General features: G+C 40.4%; 1 protein-coding gene across 1 annotated transcript in view; it reads left to right on the top strand.

Moving 5' to 3' along the window:
* The window catches only part of TFRC (transferrin receptor), a gene marked incomplete in the record, with an annotated part of 151,954 nt that extends 141,315 nt beyond the window's left edge, over positions 1 to 10,639 (top strand). The window contains 2 exon segments of the mRNA XM_077487593.1: positions 3,241 to 3,381; positions 6,067 to 10,639. Coding sequence (XP_077343719.1) covers positions 3,241 to 3,381; positions 6,067 to 6,306 — 381 coding nt within the window.
* Positions 10,640 to 11,052: the final 413 nt, after the last annotated feature.

An 11,052-nucleotide genomic window follows, 5' to 3' on the forward strand; every position in this document is an offset into this window, starting at 1 on the left:
ACTTTGCTACAATGTAAAGTAGTGTGTACAGCTTGTATAACAGTGTAAATTGTATGTCCCCTCAAAATAACTCAACACACAGCCATTAATGTCTGAACTGCTGGCAACCAAAGTGATAACGCCCCTAAGTGAAAATGGCCAAATTGGGCACAATTGGCAATTTTCCCTCCCCGGTGTCATGTGACTCGTTAGTGTTACAAGGTCTCAGGTGTGTTAAACTTGGTGTTATTGATCTCTCTCATACTGGTCACTGGAAGTTCAACAAAGAGCTCTGAACTCTGAGGATCTGAAAAAAGAATTGTTGCTCTACATAAAGATGTGCAAAAGAGAGGAACCATCAACTCACTATAGTGTAAGCGCTGCTCCACCAAATGTGCGTGACAGGTAGTGTCCCTTGAATTGCAGACTCACCAGTTATGGTGTGGTCTCCAAGACTTGGAGCTATGACAAAAATAGGAATACATGGGGAGAGAGACCCCTTGAAAAGGAAGTCATGAGGGGACCAAGCAGCTAATTTTTTATATTTATTTAATTTGTTAAATTTTTTTTTTTTTTTTTTTTGCACAATTAACTACAGGAACACAAACTGGGCACCCAACACCTAGACTTAATGTTAAAATGAGACCATGTTGTCTGTGTCAAAAAAACAAAAAACGCTGCGTCACATACACCCAAGCACACACCATGTACACCAAACGTGGATCTTAATATAAGGTACAAAAAGTGGCGGTTAAGTAGGCACATCAGTCCTGGTGACTAGCACCATCAGAGCACGTACATATCCAGCCACCAGAGGAGGTAGAAATTTGAAACCAACACACACTGAGTGATGAGCCCTATGAAGCCAGTTAGCTGAATTGAATATTGTCCACCTGGTGATATACACGATTAGAGGGTGGCATTTTAGCCACTAACGGTCAATAATTCAGATCTGCTGCCTCAGTCCAAGCCGTATTAACTGGGGTAACCCAGTGGGAGGTTTAGTGAATAGGGCAGTGGGTGGAAGTTATCTGCAAAAAGAAAGCTCCCCTAACAAGGTGATCACAGTACCCCCCGGTACAGCGGGACTTTTAAGGCAGACCAAAATATGAGTAAAAAATATATTACAAATTTATTCACAAAAATTATACACAAAATCGTTTTACAGAACAGTAAAAATCCATGCATATATCAATGCGTGGAATCTTGCATATAAATGTAGTCTGCACAACACCAAAGGTTTAATATATGGTTTTATAATGTAAACGCCTGACATGTTTCAGGAAAACATTCCCTTTTTCAGAGGCATATCTAAGGAGAACAAATAGCTGTAGTCATTTATTTGTAAATGAACAAAACTACTGAGAATAGGTGTGTGTGTGTGTAGATGTATGCATGTGTGTGTAGATGTATGCATGTGTGTGTGTGTGTGTGTATATCAGCCAGAAGGTGCTGGGGACCCATAGGTGGTGTGCTGTTCAACTGCCTTGACGCCACACATGGAGATTGTTAGGTCTTGTATTATGCTGTTTGGGAACAAACAATCTCCACGTGTGGCGTCAAGGCAGATGAACAGCGCACCACCTATGGGTCCCTAGCACTTTCTGGCTGTGCATGTCCGTGGGGAGATCTATCAATAATTCTGGCAGATAACATCTTTGATATACACTATATGTGATATGCCACAGCAGAGCATGATCCCCCTCCATTCATCATCATGGAGTGGAAGAGGACTTCAGTGGCAACCTGTGAAGCTCTAGTGAACTCCATGCCCAAGAGGGTTAAGGCAGTGCTGGAAAATAATGGTGGCCACAAAATATTCACACTTTGGGCCCAGTTTGGACATTTTCACTTGGGGGTGGTACTCTTTTGTAGCCAGTGGTTTAGTCAGACATTAATGGCTGTGAGTTATTTTGAGGGGACAGCAAATTTACATTGTTATATAAGCTGTCCACTCACTACTTTACATTGTAGCAAAGTGTAATTTCTTCAGTGTTGTCACTTGAAAAGCTATAATAAAATATTTACAAAAAATTGTGAGGTGTACTCTTTTGTGAGATGGGGGGGGGTGTGTGTGTGTGTGTGTGTGTGTGTGCGTGCGTGCGCCAAATGTGGCATGTCGGATCACCTCCCTTAAAGCAGGAGTTCAATTTCTGGGTGGAATTCTGCTTTTAAGGCCTCATGTACACTGCACCTGGTAAACAGATGTTCAGAGGCAGTTGGATGCTTTTTTTTTAACTGCCCCTGCGCTCATTCAATGTCATCTTATGTGTACATGTACATGGATTTGTTTTTTAGGTAGTTGCGTTTTTATAGGCTTTTTCTTTGAAGGCAAAAAGACTTCAGCCACGGTATGTATATGTATATGTTGAGATAGATAGATGAATATATAAATTATTATTTTTTTTTTTTTTTAACCAAATGTGGCAAAACGGATGATTTAAACGTGTTATCTGTCAAGTTAAATCATTCAGGGAAGATTGTATAAACGTCCTGTGTACATTAAGCCTAAATGCATTTGTGTGCCCAGGCGAGACGGTGGCACCATACATTTGTCCAGGGTAATGAATGATTGTATGTTGTAGCTGACTCTTTAGTACCGTATATACTCGAGTATAGGTCGATCCGAATATAAGCCGAGGCCCCCAATTTACCACAAAAAAATGGGAAAACTTATTGACTCGTGTATAAGCCGAGGGTGAGACATGTCCGTCCATCCCTGTGTGTCCGTCCATCCCTGTGTGTCCAGCCGCCATGTGTCCTTCTGCACATACAGCGGCCATGCCAGGATCGCCGCACCTCTTCTCGTCTGTGACAGACGGCGGCCATTCCACTGTTCAAAAGCCGCGCCTCCGTCTGTGATAGGCGGAACACTCAATTTCCCAGCAGTCTGTGGTCCGCCTATCACGGACATCCTCTCATCCTCGTCCGTAGTATGAGGATGAGCGCATGTCCGTGATAGGCGGACCACTGACTGCTGGGAAATTGAGTGTTCCGCCTATCACAGACAGGGAGGCGCGCGGCTTTTGAATAGTGGAATGGCCGCCGTCTGTCTGCACGACGCGCTGATCGGGTAGACAGACGGCGGTGACTCGAGTATAAGCCGAGGGGGGCACTTTCAGCCTAAAAAAAGGGGCTGAAAATCTCGGCTTATGCTCGAGTATATACGGTACCCCTCTTGCTCATACAGGTGGCTACTGGGGAAGTCCTTATGCTGCATTGATGTTTGTTTTAATATATAATTTTTCTTTTACTTTGCAGGGATTGGGTCTCACCTTAGATTGGATAAATTCTGCTTCAGGTGACTTTGGAAGGGCAGCTATCACGCTAAAAGATACCTTTGCTGCATCAGATCCTGAAAACAAGCCTTTCCTTCGGTCTCTCAATGACCGTGTTATGAAGGTAGATATCTAATTTTCTTTGTATTTTATTTCAACCACTGTACATGTTTGTACATTCCAGCGTGCTTAAATATGACACATCACACACAGGTCCAAGGTTCCACTTCTGTTTTCAACAACTTTGCCTCTTAAAAAAAAAAATAATAAAAAGCTAATGCAGCCGCTACAATATATTACATTCATGGTTTAGCACTGCTTTAAGGTAAAAAAATAAATGTTAAGCCTTTTACAGCTACTTTAGTGGGCTGAGGAAAAATATATATAAATGGCCGCGCTTAGGAAAGGGGGTTCAGTTTGCTGCCGCCCTTTAATTCCTCAGCCTCTGTTAGGAATCTGTGGCTCTTTAACTGTTTGTAATGTTGATATAGGGCTAGTGGCGCTACCTGTGCCAGACTACTTATTCTATCTATGAAATGACCACATTTTGTTTAACAATACTTATCGTAGACAATGGGGTCAGTTAGTATGCCCACCACATTGTCAGCCATGTGTGTACTACTTATGAGTAGGATAATAGCCCGGAAAGGAGAGGGAAAGAAGGGTAAATAAAATTGGAAAAAAAAATAAAACTATACGTGTACGCGATGTACCCACCTATAAACTTAAGAAACCTGAATGTATTCCCTCATACACAGTTCTATTCTACTGTATATGCAAGGAGACTTCAGGACTTAATCTTGGTACTACTACTGTAACTTCCAGCAAATATATGAAAAATATATACTATAAACTCATAAGGTGCACAAGTGCAAAAAAAGCGCTATAAAGTGCAAAGCAGTGCAAAAAGGGTTGTACAGGTAAAACTATACAAGCAGCAATCCAAAACCTCATACATAGTGTACAGTGCAAAAAACACAAAATGTATAAAGATAATTTTAGACTGCAGATGGCCGTGATAAGTTATGTGTATAATCAGCAGTCCACAACCATCAAAGTTGTAAACGTTGTGGAAATCACAACAAACAATATAAGTGTAATGTTCCAAATACAAAAAGTGCTCAGTGCAACTTATAAAGTTCAATTGATGTCTTATACAGTTCCAAACGGCTCAAAATACGACTCGAAGGAAGAAAAAGGTGACTTTCGTGATCACATGAATCCAGGAACTTTTGTGCTCGTGCCCCTTTGGGTCCCCACTCATCAGATTCCTATCCCCCTAGGGGGTTATGGGCATGTAGACTATCCGCCTCTGTGCGCCTTACATCGGGTACTTCCACCTATCGGCTGTGTGATTGGTACTCTGATGGTACTCCTTTTTCAGATGATGTTCAGCAGGCAGGTCGTTCCTGTGTTGGTAACCACTTGCCTGCTGAACATGATCTGAAAAAGCAGTACCATCAGAGTACCAATCACACAGCCGGGAGGTGGAAGTACCCGATGTAAGGCGCACAGAGGCGGAGAGTCTACATGCCCATAACCCCCTAGGGGGATAGGAATCTGGTGAGTGGGGACCCAAAGGGGCACGAGCACAGAAGTCACTGGATTCATGTGATCACAAAAGTCACCTTTTTCTTCCTTTTGAGTCGTATTTTGAGCCGTTTGGAACTGTATAAGACATCAATTGAACTTTATAAGTTGCACTGAGCACTTTTTGTATTTGGAACATTACACTTATATTGTTGTAATTTCCACAACGTTTACAACTTTGATGGTTGTGGACTGCTGATTATACATATAACTTATTGCGGCCATCTGCAGTCTAAAAATATCTTTTATATATTTTGTGTTTTTTGCACTGTACACTTTATGTATGAGGTTTTGGATTGCTGCTTGTATAGTTTTACCTGTACAACCCTTTTTGCACTGCTTTGCACTTTATAGCGCTTTTTTTGCACTTGTGCACCTTATGAGTTTATAGTATATATTTTTCATATATTTGCTGGAAGTTACAGTAGTAGTACCAAGATTAAGTCCTGAAGTCTCCTTGCATATACGGTAGAATAGAACTGTGTATGAGGGAATACATTCAGGTTTCTTAAGTTTTTATAGGTGGGTACATCGCGTACACGTATAGTTTTACTTTTTTTTCCAATTTTATTTACCCTTCTTTCCCTCTCCTTTCCGGGCTATTATCCTACTCATAATAAGTACACACATGGCTGACAATGTGGTGGGCATACTAACTGACCCCATTGTCTACAATAAGTATTGTTAAACAAAATGTGGTCATTTCATAGATGGAATAAGTAGTCTGTCACAGGTAGCACCACTAGCCCTATATCAACATTACAAACCCTTTAGTGGGCTGGTTCACACCAGTCCGATCCAGCTGAGTTCAGCACAGTGATTCGATGAACTTTGCAGATCGCACTGTTTCCATGGACTGAGAGCGGTCCCCAGTGCTCTCAAAGTTCATTGAGAGCCACATGCTGTACTTTTATGCTTTCATTCACAGGAAACTGAGTGACGTGGCCATGTGGAAGAGTGCCTGTGATGACTGAAGTGGTGGCCTTCTCTGGTGCAGTGCTTCTGAGACTATGCAAAAAGTATGCAGCTGAGTCCTAATTTTTAACTGTAAGATAGTGGACAGACTCTGTATTACAGCCAGGCAACTTGCATTCTCAGATGTTGGCAGTGGAAGCTTTTCTTAACGGGATTCACTTTGTAGTAATGACCAGTGCAATAATGTTTACTTTTACTTCAAATGGAAACATCATTTTAAAATGTATTTTTCTTCTGTCTCCAGGTTGAGCACTCCCTGTTGTCTCCTTATGTCTCCCCAAAAGACAGTCCATTTCGGCATATACTGTACGGCTATGGTGATCACACGGTTGAAGCCCTAAAGAGACACCTAAGTCTGCTAAAGGATGAAACCCTGTTTGACAAAGATCTCTTTAAAAACCAGTTTGCTCTTTATACTTGGACTGTCCAGGGAGCTGCAAATGCACTTGCTGGAGAGATTTGGGAGATCTATAATGAGTTCTAAGGTGTATCATTTAAAGTTTAAGATACCTATGAGCATAACGAACACATGAGACTTCTATTTGCATTGCGTAGTAGGCACCACCTATCTGTTTCCTGTAGAGCACCTGGGGAACCCTACCTTAGGGGTGTGCTATAGTATGAAAATTGGAAACCAGTGCCTGTAATTATGGACTTTGTTTCATCCCATCTCCTCCCATCCCAGCGCCTTAGTGTTGGTTAGTAACATTTGCCAATAGTAAAGTGTGAAGAGGGTGGGAGATGGCCTTACAGGAGCTGCTCTTGTAATGCTAAGTACCCCATAGGTTTGAGCCTCACATACTCTACATCAAGCAGAGCAGATGTTCAGTCATTTGGAGCGTTTTTATGTATGTGTGGTAGCCTCATGTGTATCATGCCCATAGGATTGTTTTAAATTAAGCACTTAACGGTTATCTTCCCACAAGTGGTTGTACACAGCCCTTGATTTATCTCTTGGAAGGCCCTTTAACAAATTGAAACGTCTCTGCCTTATTTTTGGAAACCCTGTACTATGACAGGAAGACAGTTATTCTCAATTGTGGCACCTGACCCGCATAGGGGTTTACTCCCCCCCCCCCCCCCCCCCCCCCCCCTATTGCATCAAGTGGTTTGCATAGTCTGTCTTCATTGCCTTGTGATATGTGCTCTTAGAACAGGTCTGCTTTGCTCAGAAAGCGAACATCCCAGCATGGGATATTTTTGTAGTTGGATTATATCTAGCTCTTGTATTCACCACCAGAACTGTCTTTATTACTTGACTCAATATCTGTTTAATATGCTGCAGATGCATTGTTCCTTTTTGAATTTGCACAAAATGGCAGAGGCCTTGCACAACCAACCTTCAAGCTGACACTATTGTAAGCAGAAGTCCTTTTTAGAAAATATGAGCTGCTAAGTGAGGCTTTTGCCCTACTGTATTTCATAAGGAACTAGTGTAAGACTGTAGTTTCCAGTGTGTTCAGTCTGCAGTCTTTTTATTGGATAAGTCTTGGACAAATGTTCATATAGTTTAAGTCAAGTGTAAATCCATCAAGTCTGGGGTGTAATAGTCTGGCAAAGTGAGTAAACAGACCTGTTCTGTCAGTAAACCATAAAAGCACTATATACAATCAGGCACTGAAGCAGAAGTCTTGTCCATAGTCACCAGTCCTCCTTTTTGGCGTCTTGCATTGACTAGAAAGAAAATTGTTTTTTGAGCAACTGCTTCATTTTTTTTTTTTCTTCCCTCTGGGCTTCTTTGCGTAATTTATTTTGCGTCCCATCGCCCCCACACACACTTTATTATTGTATGAAAAAGCCTTTTATCATTCTTTTGTATTAAATGGGTCATGTTTGGCAAAACTTGCAGCCATGCTTCATATGCCAAAAGTAACATTTTAGTTTTTCACTCAGGAATAATGCAGTGAGATGTACTTCTTTTTCCCTTGTAACAGAATACCATCCATTTTGTATATGTTGTGAACATTTTAGTAGCTGCTAGTGAAGGGAAAACCCTGTTGCTGTAACAGACCAGTGTTTTACAGTCTTCAGATTGGTACAATTGAGTCATTGCTTCACAACGGTTTATTCTATCCACTTGATATATCTGGAATAGAAATCATTTTGACATCAATATTGCCCAATCCTGCAGTGCAGGATTATTTAATATTGATTGGATGAAAGCTAGCAGGATTCCTTTCGCACTGAATAATGGCACACTTATTTATTTATGAGTGACAGAGATCACTATAAATAGTATTAATTTTGTTATTCTGGTAATTATCGGAAGCAGTGCCTTCCATAATTGACGGTTATACTGTCGGATTTTTTTTACTTATGAAAATATAAAAGCAGCATCTGCTTAACTTGAACGTGCTACTGGAACTTCTGCTGTCCACACAACGGGTGCAACCAACTTTAATTGTTTGATTTTAGAGCTTCAGAGTACAGATTGCATGTCTTAATTTTGAGAACACCATCTATTGTGAGTAAAGTGCAAACACACTTGTCTGCCTTTCAAAATAGCTGAGTTATATCTTACACAGTTGCTGAAGGGTGATAGAATACATAAGTACTACTGATTTGTGCATTGGGCTTTGAATTGCAATGCACGGCTGGCCTACTGTATCTCCTAAAGTGCTGGGTACTGAGTTTGTTGGATTGTAAGCTAAATTACGTGGTAGGCTTTATATGCCTTAAAGCAGAAATTCCAGTAAATTTTATACTGCATCTAAATAGTTGACATTATCGGGAGCAGTGTCTTCCATAATGGATTGTGAAAAATTTGGTAGTTTTTGCCTACCACTGTGTTATATCGGGGGCAGTGTTCCCTCATATGTTACACTACAGGTGTATTTAATTATCGGGAACAGTGTTTCCCATAATTTTTTAGCGTAAATGCATAGGGTTTTTCTTTATTGGGTTTTTTTTTCTCTGCTTGTCGGCCCTAAATTGCTCTTATGAAATCCTTTATCGATGCTGCAATGGGAGTTTAGAGGTTCTCCATTAAAACAGTTTGGTCCATAAATGCAGCTCGTCTTAGCTGTCTCACAAAGTTGCACAACACAAAAATTAAGGTTGGAAGCAACCAGCGCATATAACTATGGTCTTGCATCTGTAAAAAATGAAAAGGGGCGGGGTTCCACTCTATGGGTAACCAATATCTTTAGAGCTGCTGCCTCCACTATGACTGCTACCTTGATAGTCAAACTTAATGTGGTTTATAAAGTTGGATTGGCGCTGCTTGTGTAATTTTTAAATCCCTGTTACAGGTAACTTATAATAAAGTGAAATGTGCTGGAGCATGTACGTGCTGACAAATAAAATAAAAAATCTTACTAATAAATTTGTAGAAAATGGGGAAATTCATACCGTCCTAAAATCGCCTCTCCCGATGACAGTGGTATGATGACACATAGGGTGGAGCATCTAGTGCCATTGGGTTACTTCCGGTTTTGGCCCGTGAAACATTTGCATCCCCGGGTTCCTTGTTGTATTTGATTACCACTGCGATTTTAACATTTTACAACCATGTGAGTGTAACTCTTTATGTATTGTAGGTCAATTCAAACACACTTGTATCGGTGACAAGTGAAAAAATTTAAAAATACAATTACAAAATACAGATGCTGCTGTGCAATTACTTATCAAGTGAAATAAATCAGGAACTATGTTTAAAATGGCAAGTACTGTGTCAAACATGGTATCTCACCTTAGGAGAAAAGTGCTGGAACTGAAAAGTTTATAAGTGGTGCTACATAAGGTCACAATTCGTGCCGGTGTGTCCACTCGTGCTCCCCCTATTTTACTGCACTCGCCGGAAAGCTTTCCCCCTAATTTGGAGTAACCAGCATTCACAGCACTATTGAGTTGTATAAACAGTGCAGATCCAGGATTTGCCTTTGTCATCCCCTGCCCATTGGTCTCACTCGCACATGGGAATAGAGAATGGACCCATAGTGTAAATCTGCTTATCACATTTATTACACGTGTACATAGAGTTGCATTCGCATGGTTGTAAAATCACAGTGGTAATCAAATATATCAAGGAATTCGGGAAGCGGATGCATTCCATGGGCTAAAACCGGAAGTGATGCTAGATGCCTTCCCTGCGTGTTTCATCATACGATGTCATCAGGAGCTGTGTATGAATGTCCCATTTTTAACATATTGGTAAATTTTGTTTTATGTAAATCTGTCGGCACATAATACCCTAGCACATTTTTGCTTTATTATAGGATAACCGTGACAGGGATTCAATTACACAATAAGTAGCACCACTCCCATTTCCTAAACCACATTGCATCTGATTTTTGTGCCATTTTTGCTTTGTTTGGACTATGAGTAAACTTTCTCTAAATGGGTAGTAGTCTGAGGTTTGATATCTGTATGCCACATGTTCAATTGCATATATCCACTGAAGCCCCATAATGCCTTTTTTAAAAGCACCTTGGGACATTATGTGTATTGGTAAATGCTCATGGTTTATAGTCTATTTGAACCTTGCTTGGTAACTAGTTTGACTGCTCTTATACAGTAAAGATTCTGGGTCTCGTGCTGTTCAGTTTGAAAGTGGACTTGTAAAAGATTCTCACCCACTGAGGGCCACCTCCTGTTTGTATTTTAATGTAGAACCTCTTTAAATCTTATGTAGATTTGGACTTCCTTGGGTGCAACTTCTGGTTGCCCTTGTAAAGGAGCATGAAATATGTAGATTTGGTATGGTTACAAACATGCACGCACTTAACCTCTCTTTCCTATAAAAAAAAAAAGAAAAAAATTCTTCTGCATACAAGCACTTACTGTTGTCCTTTTTGTTAATTGTCAGCCATTTATAACCCTCAAATCATATTGTACTCCTAATTCTCCAAGTATAGATTGTATAAAAACTAGTGACGGTCTTCTGACATGTATGCCTTTTTTGCTTTGTGACCTTCTGTTTGTAGCTTTTTATAGCAGATCCTAGGTTGCTTCTAACATACATTTTAGTCAACTAAGTAGTCAATCACCTATAATACTTTGCTGATGGAGAAAATTGCAATCCCTACATTGGTGCATGTCTTTTTATAGATGTGTTTAATGTAGTTGAAGGGAGCTTGTCAGGATAGAAATATGCTGCCACTGAAGACTTGGGGATCTTTCTACACTAAAGTTAGAAGTAAAAACTCCTTTTCCTGAACAAACATATATATCATACTCTATAATCCTAAAGGTATATAGACTTCACATGCAGATAATTTATTTTCTCCCT

This window comes from Lithobates pipiens, unplaced genomic scaffold (genome assembly GCF_037356315.1).
Source record: "Lithobates pipiens isolate NorthernLeopardFrog02 unplaced genomic scaffold, aLitPip1_a1.2 Scaffold_18, whole genome shotgun sequence".
Classification (NCBI taxonomy): Eukaryota; Metazoa; Chordata; class Amphibia; order Anura; family Ranidae; genus Lithobates; species Lithobates pipiens.